This window comes from Sorex fumeus, unplaced genomic scaffold (assembly GCF_029834395.1).
Source record: "Sorex fumeus unplaced genomic scaffold, SorFum_2.1 ptg000035l, whole genome shotgun sequence".
Lineage (NCBI taxonomy): Eukaryota > Metazoa > Chordata > Mammalia > Eulipotyphla > Soricidae > Sorex > Sorex fumeus.
Window position 1 is genome coordinate 28,798,642 of NW_026606092.1, and position 26,378 is coordinate 28,825,019.

A 26,378-nucleotide genomic window follows, 5' to 3' on the forward strand; every position below is an offset into this window, starting at 1 on the left:
GACCTGTCCTAGATTCTATCTTATATCTCTTAAACAATGTTGCCAATGTTTGTTTGACATATATTATAACATATAAACCATGGAAGCATAATGCAACAAAACACTGAACTCTGAAGTGTGTGTGAGTTGGCAAGGATCAAACATGTTTTTCTTTAAGGTATTTTTAGCATTTAAATAAGGTAATGTAATTTTGATATCATAAACCAAAGGACAATGAGAAGAATGTAGCACAGCGATCAAGCAGGCGTGGTGTATATTGTACATTGCAGTTGTTTAGCTTACTCTGTGTCAGTTTTTGAGTTAACTGTTTGTCTATAGATGTGGCAGTTCACAGGATTAGGGATTATTGACCCAACTATGAATGAACCAACTATTTCAGAATACTGAAAACAAGGACTTCATTAATAGTTAACACAGAGAAATTTCCACAAATTTGGTGACTTAAAAATGCATCTTTATTGGACTACCATCAATAATGACAGGATAGCATTCATTTTTGAAACAAATTTCCTCTTTTGGAAAAAAAAATACCCTTATGTATATGGTCTAGTGGACAAGCCACTTATTGACTTATATTTTATAATCTACATAGACCTTTCACATTCCTTGGGCTGTGACCCCCTTTTCTATTTTCAAGGCCATCAGTATTGCATCTCTCTGTGCATTATTTCCAGAGTCACATTTTCTTTGTCTTTCATACCATTTTTAAGAACCATTGTGAAAAAACTCCTCTACAAAGGCCACCCAAAACACATTTCCAACTCAATATCCTTACTTTTATCATATATTCAAAGTATCTTATGCAATGTAAAATCATGTACAGATTTTATAGAATAGAAAGTGGACATTTTTGGAGGTACTTTTTCTCTCTACCATATTAGTCTTCTTTTATTGGGTTTCCAAAATATTGGCTGCATATATTATTTTACGTCTTTTTGTTGTTAATGTTTTGTGACCTATTCACAATTCATCTCAAGCGCTCAGAAGTTATTCCAGGCAGTACTTGGTGGATTCTACTGGTTCTAGGATTCCTTCATGCAGAACATGTATGCGAGCCCTTTGAGCCATCTCTTTTACCCTTTTCCACAATTTTTTTTACCCCCTTAGCTTACATATTTTTAAGAAAGCTTTCTGCATTTCGCGTAAACTTTTGTTAAGTTTAAAAATAAACACTTAAGGTACTAGAGCGATAGTATAGTGGGTAGGGCGTTTGCCTTGCACGCGGCTGACCCAAGTTTGATTCCCAGCATCCCATACGGTTCCCTGAGCATCGACAGAAGTAATTCCTGAGTGCAGAGCCAGGAGTAACTCCTGTGCAATGGCAGGTGTGACCCAAAAAGCAAAAAATAAATGAACACTTAAAAGAACTGGAATTGTTCCAAAATAAAAACTGATGGGAGTCTCATGTGTCCTGCATCATTAGTTTTCTCACAACAATTTCTTTTAGTTGACAACTAATTTCCACTTAAGCACATTGTATGATTTCTTTAAAATATGCCTATACTTACTACCTCTTCTTTTTTCAACCTTTATTATTATCTCTCTTTTTTTTGTCTTTTTTGCTTTTTGGTCACATCCGGTGATGCAAAGAGGTTACTCCTGGCTTTGCACTCAGAAATTAGACCTGGCGGTGCTCAGGGGACCATATGGGATGCTGGGAATAAACCCAGGTGGGACGTGTGCAAGGCAAATGCCCTACCCGCTGCACTATTGCTCCAGCCCCTTATCTCTTGAACTGACTTCAGTTCCACTTTTATTAGCATTCCCAAAACAATTTTATCAGTTTCACCGGCAGATTCCCTATTGCATAACCCAGCAAACACAATTCTTATTCTAGTAAATATCTGAGAACCATAGGAAATAATTAAGATATACTTTCTTAGAAGATTATCTTTGTCCTTATTAATTCTGTGAATTCTACTGGTTTCTTCTGGTTTCATATATAGTGTATTATAAAAATTTAGAATATTGGAATCCTACAAGGTGATTTCTTATATCTTATATACACATACCACATGCATAAACAGTTGATGACCCATTGGTATTATCCTCTATCTTTCTTTGAAAATAAGACTTTTAACAGCTTAGTTGAAAGGACAGCATATCAAATTAAATGTATTAAAAAGATAATTTTTATATTATCTATCAAACCATATTTTATTATTCCTTCTCACATATATATATATGACAACATCAGATTTATATTTTCTCAGACTACAAAACATGTAGTTATTTATAAAACTTCTGGATATTTTCTTTTTTTTGTACATCCTACAATCAGTTTTTAAAGCAAATCCTGTGACCTATAACTTCTAAATATATTCCAAATACCTCCTTTTGACTATTACCAATTTTAATTTAATCATCAAACTTTATCAACAGGCATTCCAAAATTCCAAACCAGAATTTAAACTTTCATCTTAGATTTTATTTATTACTTCCCCACATGCTTCTAAGTACTACATCCAGTGAAGTTTTTTTATATGTCAGAAGAACATGTCATTGGCTCTGCATAAGTCTTTCTTGACTTCCTATTACAGTTTTGAATATCTTTTACTTCATATTTTGCTGTTGGTAAGAGAATGGCATTATTAAAGTGCAGGTACTATCATATCAAATAGCTTGTAATTAATCTTTTTGTAAGATAGTAAGATAGTAAGATGTTCCAGGAGCTGGGTTTCATAGTCTCTGGGTCTTGGCCATTGATGGGACCAGTTGGTGGGTGTGACTCCTGCCTACTGGAAGATGGGATCTTGGGTGGAGGATGCTCAGCCCCGATCCAAGCAGGCTTGGAGATCTCAGCCCTGGGACCTGCACGCCTTTGTTCCTCTGCCGGTACCTTCATGCGTGTGGAGAGTGGTCTCAGCATAGTTGTGGCTGGTTCTGGCAGCCTACTGAATGTAGCCTGCCCGCACGGCAGAGTCTGGCAAACTCCCAGTGGTGTACCCAATATGCCAAATACCAGTAACAATGATGGGTCTCATTCTCCTAGCCCTGAAATGGCACTTTTTAAAAATCTCAGGGCTAGGACGAAGGAGACGTTACTGGTGCCTGCTGGAGGAAATCCACGAACAACAGGATGATCATGATTGTGAATCTTTTTGTAACAAGCAACAAAATGTCTTACTTCGGACATTCTCCTCCATGGATATCTGTTCCTAACAATACTACCATGCACCCTTTATGCTTGTGATCACTAAAATATTTTGCTAAAGAAATCTCTTCAAAATAGTATGTCATAAAAATAGCATACTCTGCAACTCCACCCAAATTTTACTTATCTTCTTTATATTTATCTTAAAGAAAATTTATATGCTAGAATATGTGGTTGTTTTTCTCAGATGATATGCTGTAAAATATTTGAAGTTACAACATTTTTAATTCACTTTATTATCCCTAGCTTTTCACTATTTATAGAGTACTTTGTGAATTAGATCATTATAGTCAAGAATAAAAATAAATAAAATCTTCCTTTTGAAGATAATGGGAAAAGAACAGTTATTCATTAAAACAACTTTTTATTAAGGTCAATGATGACTTGGCATTTAAGACATGCTTCAGATATTTAAATTTAAATGTGGTCACACATGCAAACATATAATGCACTGAATAGACACAGTTTGCTAGGTATGCCACAAGAAAATACCACAGATTTATTGGCTTTAATATCAAAAATATATTTTTTTACAATTCAAAAGTTGGAAATCTAAGATTAAGGTGAAAAGGATTCTTTTTGTTGTGTGCCTGCTTTGGCTGGTTTGACTGTTTTCTCTATGTATCTTTACATGGTCTTTTCCTCTGTTTTATTTTTTTTTGTCCTGATTTTCTTTACTTATAGGGACAATGATCAATTTGGATTTGTGTCCAGATAAATGCTCTACTTAACAAAATCCAACTGTTTAAAGATCGTATCTCCAAACATAACTCTATTTTTGATATTTTGAGGTGTATGAGATTAAAATGTCAACATACACATATGTTAGGCTTAAATCAGTCCATAACATTGCAATATCTGGAAGTTGTGTTTTATATCAGAGTATGTAGTTTTGAGTCGAGTGCTCTGGTTGAAAGCCCTTCCTGTTCAAGTATATTTTCCCCCCTCCACCTGCCTAAATTGTCAGTAGCAATTTGTTAAAACTTTTTTCCTCCCCGGAGACTGGGTTTTAATATTACTAAGAGGACTAGCTGGGATAAGAACAAGAGATGTCACAGCTCATTTACATAATACTGGATATTTTAGATTGTTTAGTCATTTCTCAAATTCATGAGAGTATATGGCACAGGAGACATAGATTTTGAAGGTAAAGAACTAGCAGTGCAAAGTCTGTAACAGTCTGAGCACATTAATCCCTGGGGAAAAGGACAATGAATAAAGAGAGAGAAACACAGCTAGTCTATTAGCTATTTGCTTTGTCCATTGATGAAATGTGCCTTTATATTTTTAACAGGTACTATTTCTTCCAACATCCCTACCAGTGATTTTGAAATGCTGAGATTAAGTATCAGGAAAGGTGATTATATATTGTATTACTAAGTAAGGCACCAGGTAAATTTTCTGTTGCTGAATAACAATCAATGCTTAGAAGTAGGCTCTAATATGAAAACTTACTTCATATAGTACTTACTTCAAATACTCCATATAGTATATAAGGAGCATTTGATTTGGAAATTGTGCCTGTTCTGTGCAGTTAACTTTCCAATATAGTCATATGCAGGAAACTGTAAAGATCAGGTTTTCATTGCTATTAAGCGCATGGCAGTTCAGGAAACATACACTTTACTGGATACTAAAGAAAAGCAAAGGCACAATGTAAAGTCTGGAAATCAGAGTGTACTTGGAAAAGCAACATCTGTCTTAATAATAATGTATATATTCTAATATCTCACTTCCCAAATGTCTCCATTTCACACACCTGATTTTCCTGGATTGCGTTCCTCCTCCACAGCGCAGGGACCTCAACTCATTGTGGATTTTGCAAGGAGACCATTGTTCTACAACCCAGGAATACTGATTGCACTCACTGTAACATGGGGATGCTTCATGCACCTGTTAAAAACAGGAGGGGAAAAATATATTTGGAACTGTCCAAGTTATAGAAAAATTGCTGATCTTTTAATAATGCCTGCTGAATATAACAGGAAAATGACAGTCTGTTCCAGACAGCCAAATTACATTCCCAATGTGCATGCTATATTTGGCTTTTCAGAAATTACTGACTTGCTTAAAAACATACAGGGGAAATCAGCTAAAATATACTGGTATGCCTTGGCAGAAGAGAATAAAGGACCGTCAGTTTATATCACCAAGACTAGGAATTCCATTATCATTTCATTTCCTGAAAGAGTTCACACAGCATCTATTAGATGGTTCAACTCTCAATTATATGGTATATTGTATTTGCAGATGTACTTTAAGATACCAATTGAAACAAATATATTTAAGGAAAATTTACTCTTGAATATAAAAGGTTCTTAGAATGCATGAGAAAGGTATTATTTGCACTGATTTTTTCCCTCTGCTTTCTTTTTTATGCCTCCAAATGACAATGCTGACAGACAACCATTTAACCTCCTGGGAATTGTGGCTGAATTTAGCTCTTCTAGGATGGTTTCAGAGCATAGTTAAACATACATACATCACACACAACAAACATGGGAAACAGAGGCTGTGCATGGTTACCGACATTTAAAATTTTATGGTAAAAACAATGAATTTTTTAAGCTAACTGGGTTTCTTCCTTTGCATTTCTTTGTAATGATTTTTCTCCTAACAAGGTACCCCAATGGACAGGCAACTGAGTTTATATGCCTCTTTGAGGCTAAATTTAAAATGTATTACTTCCTCAACAGGGATTTCGCATTCTCCCTAGATAAGAAAAAGAAAACTGTTCCCTTGCATACTCAGTTAATATAAATCACAATGATGGCTCTCCTCGTAAAGCTTGGTGATGAAGAATGGTTCAACTTATTACCAAAAAATAGAAAATTAATGCTTTTTCATTTAAATAAGAATGTAAGTCCGAGTCCTTTCCTACCCTTGCCTTTCTAATTCCATAAAATTGTGACTGATGACAAGGCAATGCTATCCAGGCACAACCATTACTTGCAAGTTTATACTAAATGCAAGGGAAAGCACCATGTAAGGAGATAATCAGAAAACAAGACTGGAGCACTGTCAGCATGTTAGATGGAAATCAACCGAGAAAAGGTTATTTGCAAGACTACATCTGAGTAATCACAAATAATGTCAGAAACTATTTTTAACTGTGGAATTTTATTTGGGTCTCTCATGGAGAGCTCACAAGTATAAGGGAAGGCACAAAATGAAAAGTATGTAAGGGCAAAATGAAAGGAGATGGGAAAATAGAAGTGGAAATGGGTGTGAGAAAAATAAGAAATTAAAGAACAAGAGAATCACATTTTCATGCTGTGGATCCTGAAAAAAAGAAATGAAAGGGTCAGTAGTGGTGTCTATATTCGAATAAGGAAGTAATGACTTGGAAAGGAAAAAATGTATATCCGCAAACTCATAGATGAAAGAAAAATGTACTGAAACAGAAAGTTTCACTGTAGAACAAACACCAGAAAACTGAGTTGATGACAGCTGTGGTTTACCTGGTAAATTGTGTCACAGATGTGAAGCTTTTAATATATATATATGTATATATATATATATCAGTTTGTTCTATAAACTTCTCAATAGGTATAAGAAAATTTAAGTAAAATGTGTTTGGCTTTCATGTAAGATACAAATAAGTCTGCAAAAGCACTTTGCACAAAATAGTGGTGAGTTAAATTTAGTTAAAAGGTTATTTTTTTCTCATACCTAATACATGAATCTGAGAGCAAATATGATGGGATATTCTATATGAGATAGACCTATTTTTATAAAGTTATTAATACTGAGAGAAACTTACATTTCCACCCTTTAATAGTAAGCTTTAAAGTAAAGTGGACTAAGAAAAATTATTTTGTCCCATTTGACATAGACATGTAAACAGCTAGTCCAGTCCAGTACTAATTTATTGTTTTTATTTTTTGTAATTTTGTTAGGTATTCACAGCGACACCTGGTGGTGCTCAAGGATTATCCCTGGTTCTGTGCTCAGGAATCACTCTTGGCTGCTCTCGGTGAACTAAATTTGATCCTGCCGATATAACCTGGGTTGGGGTCATACATGGAAAAATACCCTATCTGTTGTAATATCTCCCTGGCTTCTGATTTTATTCTTTATGCTTTTAGTGATTTACAACTGAAGCAGAATAGCTAATGCATTGGTAAGCTATTAGAAGATAGGGACCAATAAGTTTATGTCAAAGATATGGACACAATTTCTTAATGATGTAGATAATAGCATTGCTTGAAGATTCTCCAGTGTGTTGATTTACTTGATTTCCTATCTCTAGTAGTTTTCATTTTATTATTGCTCTTTCCATCGCTTTTTAACTGTTTAACCCCAATCACTTCATAGTCTCAGTAAGTAACTGCTGCTTTCACTTTTCCCATCACTCCATTTGGTATGTCAGTGGTAATGATCATCAGTTTATTTTAAAGCATGCTTTTAAGCACATTATATGTGACAGTGCACATGTATAGACTAAGGCAGGAGTGCTAGCTAGGTCCAAGCTGTGAGTTTCTGGGAGGAGAAAGCATGTACATCAAAGCCATCACCATGTTTTCTCTACATGTTCATTATTCCTTAGATTGCTTATCTGAGGTAGGCAGGGTTATATTTCCAAAATACCTACCTTTCAACAAAAATGAAGGATCGGTGATGCTCAATTATTATTGGTTATATTGTAAGTAATTGCTAAAAGTCCCTCAGTTCTCTAGAAAAAAATAGGCTCACAAAAAGGAATATAGTAAAGTAAATAGTGTTTTTACAAAGTTCAAAAGAAATTAAGAGGTAACAAAAATGATTATCTTTTCTCTACGCTGTATAACTTTGGCAGACAATAGACATCATGAGTCATCAGAAAGTAATGCTGAGTTATTTTATTATTAGAGAACAAGAATCTCCCATAAGGTTTGTGTGAATTCTAGTGAATCTTCAGAAAACACAGGTAAGCAGGACTTTGTGACTGAGAACTCAAGGTTTAACAGAACTGGGAATGGGAGTCCTCCAACTGTATCCCCCTAATCCTGAGACTCAGCAGGCATACCCATAGAGCACCTCTGGCTGGTGCCAGATAATCTCATCATTGGCCATGATCCAGAGTTACATGTCCTTCTCTCCTGGAAGAGAGCATAACATGGCACTTGCCATAACCATGCTGCCAGGCCCACACTAGGCTGTTTCATTCGGGTTGTCTCAGAGTGGGAGTGGGTGAGACCCCCTCCCAGTCCCAAGAGACCCAGCACCAGCAGCCAAAAACCTCCAGAACTCAACTGCCTCCATGCTCACAGCTGCTCTCCATGTGCTTGGGCCGAGTCTTAATCATGAGTGAACCTATTACTGGACTGCATTGCCACAAATATCTCATACCTCATATCACCCATACTCCAAGAGTACTGCACTAAATTTGATGGAGTTCAGAGTAGGAGGCAACCAATCTTAGAAGGATTTTTTACAGATATATATGTATGTATATATGTATATAAGCATATATATGTATATAAGCACACAATGATCAACATTTTTTTGCAGTCTATAATGCCAACAGATTTTTTTAAATTATTTTTTTTTATAAGTGAGACACCATGAGGTACAATTGTAGACTTACAAATTTTGTGCTTGGGTTTCAATTATACAATGATCAAATACCCATCCCTCCACCAGTGCCCATTTCCCACCACCACGGATCCCAGTATCCCTCCCACGCCCCATCCCCCCCATCCCACCCTGCCTCAGTGGCAGGGCATTCCCCTCTGTTCTCTCTCTCCTTTTGGGTGTTGTGGTTTGCAAAAGAGGCATTGAGTGGCAATTATGTTTGATCTATAGTCTACTTTCAGCATGCTTCTCCCATACTGGGAGGATCCTCCCAACACTCTTTATTTGGTGCTCCCTTCTCTATCTGACCTGCCTTTTCCCCTAGCATGTGTCGCTGGCCTCCAAGCCATGGAGCAAAATTCGTGGAACTAATCTCAGCCACTCTTGGGTATTAGTCTCCTATTTTGTTACTTTATGTTCCCCAGATGAATGCAATCTTTCTATGTGTATCCCTCTTTTTGACTCATTTTACTTAACGTGATACTTTACATGAATCAACTTTTAACAATATGTTAGTGATCTCTTATAGAAGGGCTTAATGGCCCCTGGGTAAAATACAAAAATCTTCATACTCTTTTCTCAAAGGAAACTTTTTTGTAGCATTTTCAGTGTTTTTTTTTATAACAAACAATACAAAATATACTACTTCAATTCTGCTTTGGGGCAGGGGTTAGGGTTTGGGATGGAAACATTAGAAATATAGTGGTGGGAAGGTGTAATGGTGGTGGGATTGGTGCTCGAATATTAAATTCAATCAAATACTGTGAACTACTTTATAAAATTCAAAAAAATAAAAAGATTTATCTCTTTAGAGTTCTTATCTAGTAGGTAAGGAATTATCTGAGGGGACCAAAAACCAACAAAAATGGCAGTGGGCATAGAAGGATAAAAATCAACTAATCAGAAACCCAAGGTTTTCTTCTATTGGTTCTTTGTATTCTGGCTATTACACATTTCTATTTAGTTGCTACTTATAGCTTTATAATGAAAATGTGTTAACACATAGAACTTAGTAGTGAATCATAGGGAAATGTTCTGAAGGAGAGAAATGAGCCATGAGAAAGTTAAATGAAAATCATTTTTAAATGGCCCAAATTAGGATGAAAATAATTGGGATCTATTTGCTAAAAAGTGTCACTGGAAAACCTAAATCCCACGATAGTGCTAATGTTTCATTCTTCCAGTAATGAGCCCTATTTATTATTTCATTGAAGAATGGTGCTATAACCTTGCTAGTTCCAAAACCAAGTCACAAACTCACTCACTGATTCAGCCTTAATATTTATCAAAAAGCTTCTACTCATTATAGTTGACCAACTTTATTAAACTTTGTTTGCTTATGCTGTTCTTCATCATGGCAGATTCCCTACTATAACTTGGAAACAAGGTCTTGTGAAGGCTCAATGATTTGTTTGCTGCATATCAGAATTTTAGAGTGCAAAGGCTAATAATGTACACAACCCAACAACAAACACTCCGATTAAAACAAAACCAAAGAAATTAAAACCCCAGTTTTGTATAGCAACATCTTTTGCTACAGTGAAGATGCTGAAAATAGTTAGTACCCCTCAGATTAGAATAACAAAAATTTCAAAGTACATTGGAGATCAGAGATTTCTGCAAGTTAGAGCTAGGCTTCACCTGTTGGAATTTGAGAAAAAAATGATCTCTAGGACAAGTGAGATTCATAGGTCTCTACCAGTTCTCTTCTCTACACTACACCCCTTTCCCCCAAATCATCCCTATTTCTTTTCATCTGGATATTTAGTTATACTCTCTTCCATTACAATTTTATCTCATTGACTGGAAAGTACCACTTAATGCAAATAGTTTCTTGCTTCAATATTTGTTACTTATGCATTTATCCTGTTCACAGTGTAATATATACAATGCTAAAATTCAGTTCTAACACAACTGTATCCCACTGTACCCATTTACAACTATATCAATTAGTAGTTCCTGCTCATCAATGATACTATAAATATTCTATGTAGAATATTTTTAGTAGCACAGTGGGTAGGGCGTTTGCCTTGCATGCAGCCAACATGGCTGATCCGAGTTTGATTCCTCTGCCCCTCTCGGAGAGCCCGGCAAGCAACTGAGAGTATCTCGCTCTCATGGCAAAGCCTGACAAGCTACCCGTGATGTATTTGATATGCCAAACACAGTAACAAATCTCACAATGTTACTGGGCCCACTCGAGAAAATCGATGAACAATGGGAGGACAGTGACAGTGACAATGATCCATACTTATTATCAAACATTGTTATGATTTGAATAATCATACATTGCTATGATTTGAGTAATTTGAGTAAAATAATTGTGCCAGTAGACCTTGCTATGATTAAGTAAAGTATTACTTAATTATACAGTGTTACTAATTAGTATTAAAGTATTAAAGTACTTAATTATTAAAGTATTACTTAATCATAGCAAGGTCTACTGGCACAATCCCTTTAGTAAACAAACAAACATTTACAAGAAAACTCAAAATTAATCATTTATATCTTATTTATGAAAAAGCTAGAGTTCAAACAGATTTTTGAATTCCTCCCTAGTGATGCTAATTGTGTATAATTCTGCTTACTAAGCTGTTTGAGCATACCTCTGTACACTAATATATACTCAATTCCTTTCAATGACAAATTGATACAAATAATATTTATGATTTCCCAAACAGTAAAATAAAAACAGAAATTTCAAAGATGTCTATAATAATAAATGTTTTTACTCCAAAATATTTTTTGGCATTTGATGTCCTATAGGAATTCAACTATCAGAATTTAAAAATGTCTCAGAAAATTCAATGTTTTTTTCAAAGACAAGGCTCTTATCATATGGAAGATTACAACTTTGTGTATATGAGATGGTGTGTTAAACAATATTTAGACCTTTTTTGGGAAAATCCCCAGCTGCGGTCAAGAGTTCAGAGTTCACAATCAGCAAAGCTTCCTGGTACCAGCAGATCTAACAGTTGCTTACATCCAGTTATGTAGTGTCATTCAGGCCTGACAGTGATAAGAGATGCCAGTGCTATACTTCATGATATAGGGGTAGAGCATGATTTACCAGAAATTAAACACTGGGTCTAAAACAATGTAAGCAAGGCATGTGCTCTATTACCTTAAAGTGTCTTTTTGGCCCTTCACAGGTATTTTTAATTGGTATCTGTAAGAAATCTATTTATACTGTCATACTGTATTATGAATTTCTAAAGATGAAACTATTGGGGTTCAGAAATTTCTAGGAATCTGAAGTTCAAAGATTCTTATTTAAGAGTGGATCAACTGTAAATTTATTCCAAGTGTTCAAGTCTGACAGACCTGATGCACTCTTTCTAGAAGTTTTTACATAGTAGCCCCTGTGATAACAGAACAAATGAAAAGACTTCCCCTGATTGACCTAACCTAACCTTTACATTTGTTTTAGAAGGTGCAGAATGACATTGGTTTGTCCTTACTCCTTCCACAGGGATTTATTGAGTTATACCCACGTCAGTGCATCCGAAGCACACCTGATTACATCAGGAACTCCTAATACTCTGTGTTCATCTTTAACCTCTCCTTTGTGCTCTTCTTCCATTATCTGTTAATCACTTATATCCCCAAATCAGACCCTGTAACTTGTAAAGTCAAATTCTTCTGAGGGCTCTGGATTTTGTGTTTCTATGTAGAATACTGTTTTTCTCTTTCCTTAATGTCCTGTGAATCATTTACTTTAGAGTAATGTTCTCTTTTGTATAGACACAGGAAGACAGTTAATGCTAACTTGGGAGTTAATTGACTCCAAATAATATGTACTCCTGGGCGTCCATCATACTTACTTGACTTGAGCCTCAGTTGCTCTTACTTCCTAACACCACCAAAAGGTGGGTCCCAGCAAGGGATCTGGATGAATCCAGGGCAAGCTGTAAAGCTACCCTGGCAACAAAAAGGGTCAGGCTATGGGACAGGCTATATACTATAAGAAGTATAACAAGTTAAGGACACGGTCATAAAACAAACTCTGTCATGACCCAAAAAAGAAATGACTGAATAAAGACTCTACTGGGATTAGGAACGACTCATCTGGCCTGAGGACTATGGTCTGGAATCTATAGCAAGATGTGCCCTGGAAGAGCCACCCTTTGAACTTAATATATCTCTTACTGTGTTCATAAAAAATGACAAGAAGTATTAGTAAAAAGTAAATTTGATAGGATTATTTGAGTGAATTACTAGCTAAAGAAAAAGAAAACAATATGCCCTTAGATGATATTCTGCCTTTGAGCATACTAGGAACAGTAATCTAGAGTGTTTAACACTCAGATGAGATTTTGTCCTTGAGTTTATCTTCCTGAAGAACTTTCCCAGAAGGAAGGGCTTTATATCTGTTTAGTGTTATGATAGTATTCAACCATACCTATGTGCACCCCCACAGTTCGTGATTTCTATGTAATGAATGGTGCAGGATTGAATAGTCACTGATTACCAACCAGCCTATGGTCCCATTCCTTTGTTCCTTCATCTGTCAGCCACTGTGAGCTGGCTGCAGAAACAGTTCTTGGCCATCGAACTCATCCACACTTGAACTCACAGAAGGCACACTACTGACTTTAATTGCACATTGTATGTTTGACATTTAAAAATTTAAACGTTGACATTTAAAAAATTTAAATCTAAAAATGAACATAGTAGTGCTGAATAATTTTTATTTTAAAGGAAGGCAAGGAAAGAATATGTAAGGGAGAATAAAAGATGGACAGAAAGAATCAGGGAGCAGGATTCAAGGGATAAAGGGAATTAAAGTTAAACAACCCAAATTAAAGATGTGCCTGCAATGTGAGAGGCTGGGGTGGGAGGAACTGGGGAAGCTTGGATGAGGGGGAAGATGGTGGCGGGATTGGTGTTGGAACTGGTATATCTGAAACACAAATATGAATAACTTGCAAATAATGGTGCTTTAATATAAAAATACCATGGAAAATACACCTCACTCAGCATTATTAGGTTCATTTCTAGATCTGGACTAATAAAGTTTATGACAATTAATTTTTTTTAGATATTACTGGTGGTAGTAACATTCTCCAGGTCCTGTGAACAGTGATATTGAAGCTAGACATTCAGATTCTGAGAACCGAAGCATTAATTACCAAGGGCCTGTATCAAACTCTGTCTGAAGTTTTGATGAATAATATAATCTCAAACATGTTAGTACTACCACTTGTTAAATTAATGTAGGCAATGTTGTGATTAATGAACCTTTAATTTCATTAGAAAGCACTGCTGAATTTGAATCACTCAACAGAAAATTTCTCATTCCAGCCTAACTAGAAGATCCTGATTTAAACACTCAGACAGCCACTTACTATCTAAAAAATAAACTAACAAACAGGCTATTCCCTAAAATAACATTAGACTATATCTTTATTAATGATATGCTATACACAGAGACAGTTTCCAAAGTAATACTACACAGTATATTTTACTGGAAAGTTCCAAATCCAAATCCTTTTTTGATCTATTTTGGTGTCACATTTAGTGGTCCTCAGGATTTATTTCCAGCACTGTACCTATGGATTACTTCTGTTGAGTGATATGTGCTACCAGGGATCAAATAGGGGTCAGAGGTATACAAAGACAAGGACCTTAACCATGTACTACTAACTATGGTCCCTAAATTCCATGTACTTTAGTTTTCATTTTTTAATTTTATTTTGTTATTCATTTGTTTTTGGTGCCACATTTGCAGTGCTCAGGGATTATCTCTGCTTCTGTGCACAGAGATCACTTGTGGTGCTTGAGAAACCTTACGCAATGTTGTGGGTCAAAACTGGCTCAGCTGCAGGCAAGGCAAACACCTTACTGGTTGAACTATCACTCTTGCACAACTATAAATTTTTCAGTGGTTGAATGTGATCACTCACATTTGCGGTAAATATCACTAAAATTATTTAGGCATAGTCTTCAAAATGAAGATAAACAGGGGGCTGGAGTGATAGTACAGTAGGTAGAAATTTTACCTTGCACACAGTCAATTCATGCTTGATCACCAGCATTCCATTTCCTGAGCACCACCAGGAGTAATTCCTGAGTTCAGAGTCATGAGTAACCACCGAGCATTGCCAGGTGTGACCCAAGAAGAAAAGCAGAAAAACTTTGTTCTTTGTTTTGAGAAAGCAATCAAGGAAATCAGGCAGGCAGCAGGCACGGAGGGAGGGAGGGAGGGAGGGAAGGAGGGAGGGAGGGAGGGAGGGAGAGAGGGAGGGAGGGAGGGAGGGAGGGAGGGAGAGAGGGAGGAAAAGGAAGGAAGGAAGGAAGGAAGGGAGAGAGGAAGGAAGGAAGGAAGGAAGGAAGGAAGGAAGGAAGGAAGGAAGGAAGGAAGGAAGGAAGGAAGGTTAACATATATTAAGGGAGGGAGGAAGGAAGGAAGGTCAACATATATTAACAAAGTTATACCATCTCTGTTATCTACCTATTCCAATGTTCCTCCCCAAGGAAGGGGATGAGGTGGAGTCTGAGATTGAAAACTTAAGGCCATAAGTCATGCACAGATTTGTTCTCCAAGTTTCCTGCCTTGCTCAAGTATATTAGTCTTAGCCCACCCACATAAAGGACATTTAAGGGAGAGGAATGAAAACATACTCATCTATAAGTTCCTGATTACAAATCAGTGATCTGACCTGTTTTTTTAAAAATTATTTTAATGGCAAACAGGTAGAAATGGCTAAGTTATTTAGTGCATAATACTATATTACTTTCCATAGCATATTTACATTTATTGTTCTATGTTATTGAGGGATCTATAAAATAAACCACACTATAAGCTGCAAAGGAAGGAAGAATCAGCAGGAAAATGTTTTCTGTAGTGCTATGAGGTACATGCTTAATAAAAGACACTGCATGTTCATTGTACCCAGAATAGGTTAAGAAACTGAGGAAGCAGGTTTACATAAGCAACTGGGCCAAGTTTCAGTAAAAGATGCACACCGTGTGCAGTGCACGATAGAAATAGTTCTATCATGAGAGAGCAGTATTCCTGTCAGAATCTAGATTGCCTCCTAAAATTCCTTGGAAGATACTACACATTGCCAACTCTATTTTCAGGCATTTCTCCTGGCCATACCTTGCTGTGTTATATTAAAAGACCATACGAAATTTTGTAGACTTCCTGGGACCACTATCAAGGTAGTACTTTAGATTTTCATAGAACAGTTTAACAAGTTGTGTAAAAAACTTAATAGCACAACAAATATAATTATTATTTCTAGAAAACTCTGTATATATTGATCTCATAAACTTTTAGTAAAAAAGGTTATGGAAGAATTTACAGGACCTTAAGCTATATGAAATATTAGAGAAGAATAAACACTACATAAGTTCACTAAAGGAAGCACCAAAATATTCAACCAAATTGAAGCAAAGAGAATAGAATAGTGGATATCAGGGAGACTGAGGAGGGGAACATGAGAAAATGATAATTAGTATAAAATTCAAGCTATGCAAGGTAATTGAATTCTAGTGACGGGTTCTTTAGCTGTGTGACTATGGATAGCAATACTATATTTTAAACTTAAAAGGTATAGGGACAGAGAGCTGTCTGCCTTGCATACTGACCACCCCCATTCCAATTCCATTTCCAACACAGCGTCTGATCTAAGCACACCAGGAGTGATCCTGAGCATAGAACAGGGAGTAAATTCTGAGCACAACCAGATGTAGCCCCAAAGCAAAAGAAAATTCTGCAGAGAGGGTAGATCTCTTAATGGTCAGTTTTCTTAACACAATTAAAAATATTGAAAGTACATCTTTTAATGTACTTTATCTCAGAGAAAGTTAGACTGCACCATGGAAATTTAACCAGAGATAAAACACTTCTGCACTTATCATCTAAGAAATACTACACAGAAGTTTAATGTAAAAATTAGATGGGTGGGCAGACAGATAGATACATAGATAGGAAGACAGCCACAGATAGCAGATAGTGAATCTGGGTATCAGAATATGACTGCCAAAAATAAGATGAGAAAAAACTTTCTTTTTCTGTTAATTTAAACAGAAGAACAATATGGAGATACCTGTACATCTTGGAAGAGTCACAACGTTCTTCAAGTAAAAGGAATGATGCAGTGCTAAAACAAATGGCCAAAAGGCATGTAAAAAAATTCTCTACAGTAGTCGCCGCCCCCCCCCCCAACAGGTACCCGCCTGGCAAGCACTCCCCACCCCAACTTGGGACCCAGAAACCCAGTCGCCACCGCCGGGCATCCAGGCAAGGGCAGCTGCAGTGACTTCTGCAAGGTGCGCTGGGCCATGTAGTCACGGTCCCCCCTCCCGCCCCCCAGCAACAGGTATCCGCCTGATGTGCACTCCCTACCCCAACTAGGGACCCAGAAACCCAGCTGCCACCACCATTTGGATGTTCATTGCAGCACTGTTTACAATAGCTAGAATCTGGAAAAAACCTGAGTGCCCGAGAACAGATGACTGGTTAAAGACACTTTGGTACATCTACACAATGGAGTACTATGTAGCTGTCAGAAAGGATGAAGTCATGAAATTTACATACAAGTTGTACTACATAGAAAGTATCATGCTAAGTGAAATGAGTCAGAAAGAGAGGGACAGACATAGAAAGGCTGCATTCATCTGGGGAACATAAAGTAACAAAATAGGAGATTAACACCCAAGAATAGCCGAGATAAATACCAGGAGGTTTACTCCATGGCTTGGAGGCCAGCTGCACACTCTAGGGGTAAAGGCAGAGGCAGATCAGATAGAGAAGGGAGCACCAAATAAAGGGTGTTGGGAGGATCCTCCCAGGATGGGAGAAGCATGCTGAAAGTAGACTCTAGACTTAACATAATTGCCACTCAATGCCTCTTTTGCAAACCACAGCACCCAAAAGGAGAGAGAACAAAAGGGAGTGCCTTGCCACAGAGGCAGAGTGGAATGGGGGGATGAGGGGGGTGGGAGGGATACTGGGATTGGTGGTGTTGGAGAATGGGCACTGGTGGAGGGATGGGTACTCGATCACTGTACAACTGAAAACCAAGCACAAACTTTGTAAGTCTACAACTATACCTCATGGTGTTTCACTAATAAAAAACAAATGCTCTACATCACTAATCATCAGGGAGATGCAGATCAAAACAACAATGAGATATCATCTCACACCAAAGCGACTGACCCACATCCAAAAGAAAAAAAGCAACTGATGTTGGCATGGATGTGGGGAAAAAGGGACTCTCCTTCACTGCTGGTGGGAATGCCGACTGGTCCAGCCCTTTTGGAAAACAGTAGTGACGATTCTCAAAAAATTAGAAATTGAGCTCCCGTTTGACCCAGCAATACTACTCCTGAGAAGATATCCCAGGGAAGCAAAAGTGTATAGTAGAAATGACATCTTCACTTGTATGTTCATTGCTACACTGTTTACAATAGCCAAAATCTGGAAAAAACCAAGTACCCAAGAACAGATGACTGGTTAAAGAAACTTTGGTACATCTTCACAATGGAATACTATGCAGCTGTTAGAAAAGATGAAGTCAGGAACTTTGAATATAAATGGATCAACATGGAAAGTAGCATGTTAAGTGAAATGAGTCAGAAAGGGAGGAACAGGGATAGAAAGATTGCACTCATCTGCGGAATATAAAGTAAGAGAATGAGAGACTAACACCCAAGAGTAGTATAAATAAGGACTAGGAGTTCTGCTCCACGGCCTGGACACCGGCCTCAGATGGTGGGGGGGAGAGGCAGCTCAGATAGAGAATAGAACACTATGTAAAGGATGTTAGGAGGACCCATTAAGGTTGAAAGATGTGTGCGGAAAGTAGATTATAAACCGGACATAATGGACACTCAATACCTCTATTGCGAAACAAAACACCAAAAGGAGAGAGAGAGAGACAAAAAGGGAATGCCTGCCACAGAGGCGAGGTGGGGCAGGGCGGATGGGGTGGGGGGGATGCTGTGATCATTGGTAGTGGAAAATGGACACTGGTGGAGGGATTGCTACTCGACCACTGTATGACTGAAATGCAAGCACAAAAGTTTGTAAGTCTGTACCTGTACCTCAGGGTGATTCACTAATATAAGTAAGTTAGTAAGTAAGTAAGTAAATAAATAAATAAGTTGAATAGAGCTTAGGGCAAGGAAATTAGGAATATTATTTTAATGTTTGGAGTTTATAGGAAGAGGGGAGAAAGAGATTTGCCCTAAAGCTTGCAGATATTTGTCAAATAGAAATGAATAATTTTACTGAAAGATTTTATTTCCTCTATAGGCCTTTGTTGTGAGAGAATGTTAGAGTTCCCCTTCAAATATTTGAAAGTGTCACACTATACCTAAACTTCCGGCTATATATAATCAATTCTTCACTAAATAAATGCAAGAAGTTAATGAGAGCTTGCTTAGGAATACATCATAATTTGAATTATAAAAAAATTTTTTAAAAATATAAAATTGCATAAAGAAGAGATATAAAATTGCTCATCCCTTGTTTGAGAAAATTCTGCTTATGTGATTGAACTATTAAACACAAATGGTTAAAAATAAGTAGTTTTAGTTAAGACTAATACAACCAATTTGAATGGGATATTTATCAGACAAACAAAAATTTCAAACTCTGAATATAATTTTCATAAAGTACATACAATAGATGAGATATAGGATAAAGTTAGAAACTGATGCTCACTGGGGTAGATGGAAAAATAGAGTTTAAATTTCATGTGTAGACAATAGTAACCACTGAGACTCATAAAATTAAAATCAAGAACATAAAGAATATGAACATAAATCATATTGAATGTGAGGAAGATGGAGCATGTGAAAGGACTACCAAGGGCTGGAATGACAACCAGCTTAGTATGGGATTACAATTTTAAAATGTTGCTCATCATAACTACAACTACAATTTTATACAAAGCAGCCTATATAAGACAAAAGAGATAAAATGTGGTAGTGATAATGAGACAGTAGAATAATCCATCCTACTTTGGGAGATAATTTTTTTAATTAATTTTTTTTATTAGTGAAACACCATGAGGTACAGTTGTAGACTTACATATTTTTGTGTTTGGGTTTCAGTTATACAAGGATCAAGTACCCATCCCTCCACCAGTGCCCATTCTTCATCACCAATGAACTCAGTAGCCCTCCCACCCTCCTGTCCCTCCTGCCCAGTCCCACTTCTATGTCAGGGCATTCTCTTTTGCTTTCTCTTTCATTTAGGGTGTTGTGGTTTGCAATAGAGGTATTGGGTAGCCGTCGTGTTCGGTCTATAGTCTACTTTCAGCGCGAGTCTCGCATCCTGAGCGAGTCCTCTAAACACCCTTTACTTGGTGTTCCCTTCTCTATCTGAGCTGCGTTTTCCCACTTTGGGGGATAATTTAAAATTATTGTATACTATAAATCAGGGCATGTTAAAGGTTTTTTTTTTTATTAACAGTATTATGAGAAAAAATATAAAGCATGGGTTTCTAAGATCCCCGGATTCCAGGGAGATGTCTAAGTAAAAGAGCAGCAGAATCTCCTGTCTATACGCCAAGAAAACACTACTATGTATTTACCATCTTATTTGATTTCTCTATTGGGAAGTGTGCTCATTTGGCAATGCTCAGGGATGACTTGTGGTTCAGTGCTCAGTGATGACTTCTGTGCTGCTCAGTGATGGAACCCCAAGCATATGGTGCCAGGAATGGAACCTTGGTCACTACATTCAAGGCAAGTACCCCTACCTTGTACTCTCCTGTCTGACTCATCTTATTTTGTGGTGGCATAATTAGCATAAATCTGATGTATCTAATCTGAAAGGCAATCTAGTCTTTGGAAAGTTTGCTCAGATAGTACAATATTCATAGTAGGCAAACATAAAACTTGCTTCCGGGGTCATGTTCAAATAGAAAGAACTATAGCTGGTATTACAAATTATCACTAGAGATACTTCATGAACTACACATTATATGTAAAATACTGAGACAGAGTGATATTATCTTCTATCAATAAATTCAGAAGGAAACTGTTCTCAGGTTCTATTATTGTGCTCTCAACATTTCCCCCATTAAAATACAAAGTTCTACAGGCACAAATGGCTTTAAGAATGAATTCTTTGTGCAAATACTCCCATAACAAATCTTATATGCCTGTTAAAGTGAAGTTACAGTGAAACACAAAGCTACAAGTGATGTTTCATAACCATAGATGGCACAGCCTGACCTTTGCACAAATGAGACACAAGATTGATTGGATAATGGAATCCCTGCCATTCACTTACATGGTGATAAATGGGGATTTTGGCTCTGATTTCCTTCCTAATTTTATCAGCTGGATATTTTCATTAGGGACTAATTGGAAGCTGTTGCTTTATGGAATAAAGGCTATTTTGCTGGAAACATTCTTCCTCTAAGGCAAACAATGAGCAAGAAACTAAGAATGGAAGTCTTCTTTTGGTTTTTCATAAAATCAGAACACATAATGTTGAAAAAATGACTATTTATAGCAAACTTGCACTTGACATTCCTTTTAGTAAACTTTACTTTAATCAAAGGAAATATGGTTGATGATAAGGTGGAAGTTATGTCTACAAGTACAAATGATACAGTACACAACTTAAAGATAAACCTATCCACACACACTTGCAAGATACAGATTATAACACTGAATAATAAATACCTCAGATACATTACAGACTGACCTATTAACCTATTTCAATTTCTAAACATTGTTGTTAATAAAAGATCTTCAAACATAAATGCACGTGCGCATGTACAACTAATGTGTATCTGCTATTTATTGAAAATTGCACATTGCAGAAATATTCATTTCTTCAAATACCACCCCAACAAAATGAAAAACAGCAGCTTTATTTACAATGCCCCTTCTCTACACTTTTTATTCAATAATTCATATTAATATAAATTGTGGAGAAATCAATCATGAAAGCTTCTCTGAATATGTAGCATGTAGCACTGTCCTCCCGTTGTTCATCAATTTGCTCGAGCAGGCACCAGTAAAGTCTCCATTGTGAGACTTGTTGTTACTGTTTTTGGCATATCGAATATGTCATGGGGAGCTTGCCAGGCTCTGCCGTAAGGGCAGGATACTCTTGGTAGCTTGCTGGGCTCTCTGAGAGGGGCAGAGGAATCAAACCCGGGTTGAACCAGTGCAAGGCAAACGTCCTACCCACTGTGCTATTGCTCCAGACCCTCTCTGAGTATGCTTCCTAAAAATCATCCTTAGCCAGAACTATAATGATCAGCACCTGAAGTCAAGTTTAGATTTTTTTGACATAAAAGAAAGGCCCTCCCGTTGATCATCGATTTGCTCGAGCGGGCCCAGTAACGTCTCCATTGGAGACTTTGTTGTTACTGTGTCTGGCATATCGAATACTCTCGGTAGCTTGCCGGGCTCTCCGAGAGGAGCGGAGGAATCGAACTCGGGTCGGCCATGTTGGCTGCGTGCAAGGCAAATGCCCTACCCGCTGTGCTATCACTCCAGACATAAATGTTACAGAAATTTTAGGATTATGCATCAATAATTCTAATATAGTTGCTTACAATTGTATTTTGGTCATATGGTTTAAAAGTAGATTTTCAAATGCATTCATAGATCTTACCAATTCTTTGATTTATAAGAGTTAAAAAAATTCTCTTTTCTGGGGTAACTGATATAATGGGGATAAATATATTGGTGTTGCATAGAGGTGACCCCCAAACTTCATGCTCAGTACCACATAATCCCCCGAGCATCACAGAAAACAACTGCTGAGTACAGAACCAGACACAGCCCCAAAGGACTGCTGGGTGTGCTCCGATTCCCCACCCGAAAATAAAGGAAAATAAACATTTTATTTTCCTGAATTCATTTCAGATGAATATTCTGAATAATTCGTATAAAGATACTAGTAACTATATAGAATTACTCTACTTACCCATCCCAATTAGGATACCCTGAAATAATTAAGGAAAATACAAGTTTCTAGAAAACATTGAAAAGTTTTTAGAAAAGATTGATTGTTCAAGGTGCTGAACACTCCAAAGGCAGTGGAGAGTGGATATCTGAGATGATGAAGCTATACCTCAAACATTGCTTGTGTTGGAAACAGCATTTGGCATGTGCAAGAGCCCGTGATTAGTTCACTTTAAGTGGATTTAATGCTCTGATGTATATAGGGATTATTATCCTAGATCTGATTTGCCTTCTCTCTTGGGAATCTTAAAATATTTTCCCTTGGTAAGAATCCCACTGCTTTAGATTTATTAAGTGGAGTTTGTTGAGTAATTTAGGAGATGGGAAGCATTAAGTACTTTCCGCGTATTGGATTCCCGTCCTCCATTATTGGATTCCTTGGTTGAATCCTGTTAAATTGATAAGGTGGACCTCTTCAGGTGTGACTTCATTTAAGTGATGGATGAAGTGATCCTTTACACTATGTGAGAGATTATCTTTTGTTTGGTGTGCAAGTGTATGAAGGAAGCTGTGAAAAGGGGGAATTTGTTTCAAGTTATGCTGATGTTTTCCTAGCAGTTCATTTTAGGAACTTGGTGATACAGCAGGGGCTGAGGTGTTGGAGCGCCAGGTCATTTTAAATCTGCACCCATGGATCAGGTAGTCAATCAGAATAGATGATGAGATGTCTGGGAGTGGGATTTGGCAGCATATGAAAGGAAGCCCCAGCCCTCCAGCTCCTCTGCCCCCCACCCCCCACCCCACATGCCTGTCTTCCTCTTCTCTTCCCTCTCCCTTTTCCTCTCTCAATGCTACTCTCTCCCGGATCAGATATGGTGGAGAACCCCGACACAGGATGGCCACTCAGGCCAGACAGGTGCCAGTATAGGCAGGGCTCAGATGTCCAGGAAAGCTCAGGTTCAGGCAGGGCTCGAATGCCCAGGTAGTGACAAGGTTCTAAAGCATGAGATTCTCACCCACGTGCATATGGCCTATGGCCATGACGAGAGGCAAGGAAAGGGTACACAGCATTGAGAGAGAGGAGCAGGGACGAGTCAGGGATGTCATTCATGGGACCCAGTAGCATCAGGGACAGCATCGGTGACATCGTTCATGGGTGAAAAAAGAGGCCTAGATATCTTTGGGGAGGGGGGCTTGTACTCTCTTACCTTTATCTAATAAACTCTAAGTTTCCATTTACTGAGTTTTGTATGCAAATATTTCATAGTGTTCTCAAGAACCCACTTGTGCAGAAAAATCCGATTTTGTGCTAACATTAGGGTCTAGACTTTCTATTAATAATCTGACATTAATATTTTTCGTTAGAAGAAGTCCAACAGTAGGTGATGGGGTTTAAAATACTGGGAAATTTCACACTCTAAGTACTATTTGCTTTGAGTAAAATTAGCTTTTGTTCTAGAGCTAAAGAAACGTTGGCGTTAGAAGTTAGCTGTATGAGTACCTATTCCAACTGTATCATGTTTATGAAAAATAAATATATATGTGTTTTATATATAAATATATAATATATACATATATTTGTTTTACATATGTTTGTTTTTGTTGTTTGGGCTGGCCATGCCCAGCTTACTCCTATAGGCTTACTCCTAGCTCTGTGCTCAAGGATCATACCTGGATATGCTCAGGAGGTCACGGGCAGGGTTGCAGATTAAAGCAGAGTTGACTGTGCAAGATAATAACCTTAACCCTGTACTCTCTCTCTCTCTCTCTGACCCATTTTAAAATCTTTAATTTTATAGTTGAGACAGATAGTGCCATATAATGAGAGACTGAATTCAAACCATTAACAACTCAGAAAACACATTTCATATACAAGGTACTGATAAAAAGTGGAAAAGAGTATGACTATCATGAAAATTATTTCTCGTTAAAAGCATGCATTATTAATAAGAATAGTTCTTGCTTTTGTAATAGTAGAAGCTAGGTTTGTTTACTTGATCATTTACTAATTCAATAACTTCTCATACATTCACTGATGCTCAATTATATGACTAGAATATCCTTAGATACCAGCTAAATAAAAATTATGTAAATCCTTTCCCCATTATATACTTGTTGATAGGCCTGCAGCATTAGATAGCAAATTTGATCTGCCTCCTATTTTACTATAAAAAAGAGGTAACGCATAACATCAAAGTTAGCTATTTAAATTATAATTTAATTACTTTTAAACACATTTCCATAGCTGTGCAACTGTTACTACCAATATTAATTTCATAATATTTTTATCACCCTCTCAAACTTATTTTTATCTCATAATATTATCATCACCCCCAGCAAGAAAAAAAAAAGAAATTTTATTACTCTTTCATTCTTTCCCTTTTCCCCTAAAATCCAACCAAATATTCTACATTTTGTGGATTTGTCTATTTGGGGCACATCACAAATGAAATCAATGAATAGATGACTTTTTTAATGTCTTGATACTTTCATTTGGCATAAAAACCTTTGAAAGTTTATCCATGCTGTTGCCTGAATGTGCATACAAGATTGAAAAATATTCCTTGTATTTTTATATAAATCCTTGTATGGATTTATAAAATTTCTATATAATTGTTCTTTGGAGGAAATCGAACTCAGGTTGGCCATGCTGACTGCGTGCAAAGCAAACGCCCTACCTGCTGTGCTATCGCTCAGCACAGCGGTGGGCGTTTGCCTTGCACACAGCCAACATGGCCAACCCGAGTTCAATTCCTCCGCCCCTCTCGGAGAGCCCGGCAAGCTACCGAGAGTATCTCGCCCACACGGCAGAGCCTGGCAAGCTCCCCGTGATGTATTCGATATGCCAAACACAGTAACAGCAAGTCTCCAATGGAGACGATACTGAACCAGCTCCAGCAAATCTATGAACAATGGGAGGACAGTGATACAGTGATACAGTGGAGGACAATATTAGTTCACTGGATGCTCAGATATTATTGTTCCTGCTCTGATCTTAAAACTGGACCCTAATGGTGATCAAGGGAAAATATGCTGTGTGAAGAATCAAACGAGTCAATACCATGCAAGGCAAATGCCTTGCCTCAGAGTACTAAATTTTGATTTCTTTTTAGATATTCAAGTTGATAGACATTGTATTTCTATATAGCATTTGATTGCTATGAAGCCGCTATAAACTTTTTATTCAGATTTTTAAATAAACATATATGTTCAACCATTTTAATTATATACATATAAAGAGAATTTCTGTATACATGCTTTTTAAGAAATTGTTGAAATTTTTTTAAAATGCTTGCAACTTTTACATTTCCCTCAGTAATGAATGAACTAAACTAATGAATGAACTAAAACATTATTATTAACCAAAATACGTTTTAAAAGTTTTGACTAGAGGCATCTTAGAGGGTATAAAGTGATGTTTGACTATAGCTATAATCCTTTGTCCTCTAACAGAGAGTGAGATGTTACTGGGCCCGCTTGAGCAAATAGATGAACAAAGGGAGGACAGTGATACAGTGATACAGTGGAGGACAATATTAGTTCACTGGATGATTCTGATCATTTTCCTATGTCTTTATTGACCATTTGTATGTACTCTTTGAATAATGTCATATTTCATTGACTAGCTGGCTATTTGCCTTTTTTTATTACTAGTGAAACACCATGAGGTACAGTTATGGACTTACAAATTTTTGTGCTTGGGTTTCAGTTATACAATGATCAAGTACCCATCCCTCCACCAGTGCCCATTTTCCACTGCTACGGGTCCCAGTATCCC

General features: G+C 37.1%; 1 protein-coding gene across 1 annotated transcript in view; it reads right to left on the minus strand.

Annotated features, from left to right (window-relative positions):
- THSD7B (thrombospondin type 1 domain containing 7B) overlaps window positions 1-26,378 on the minus strand; it is a 975,852-nt gene that overhangs the window by 128,174 nt on the left and 821,300 nt on the right. Inside the window, exon 16 of the mRNA XM_056117681.1 lies at window positions 4,914-5,047. Within this exon, the coding sequence (XP_055973656.1) occupies window positions 4,914-5,047 (134 nt within the window). The remainder of the gene's footprint in view (window positions 1-4,913; window positions 5,048-26,378) is intronic.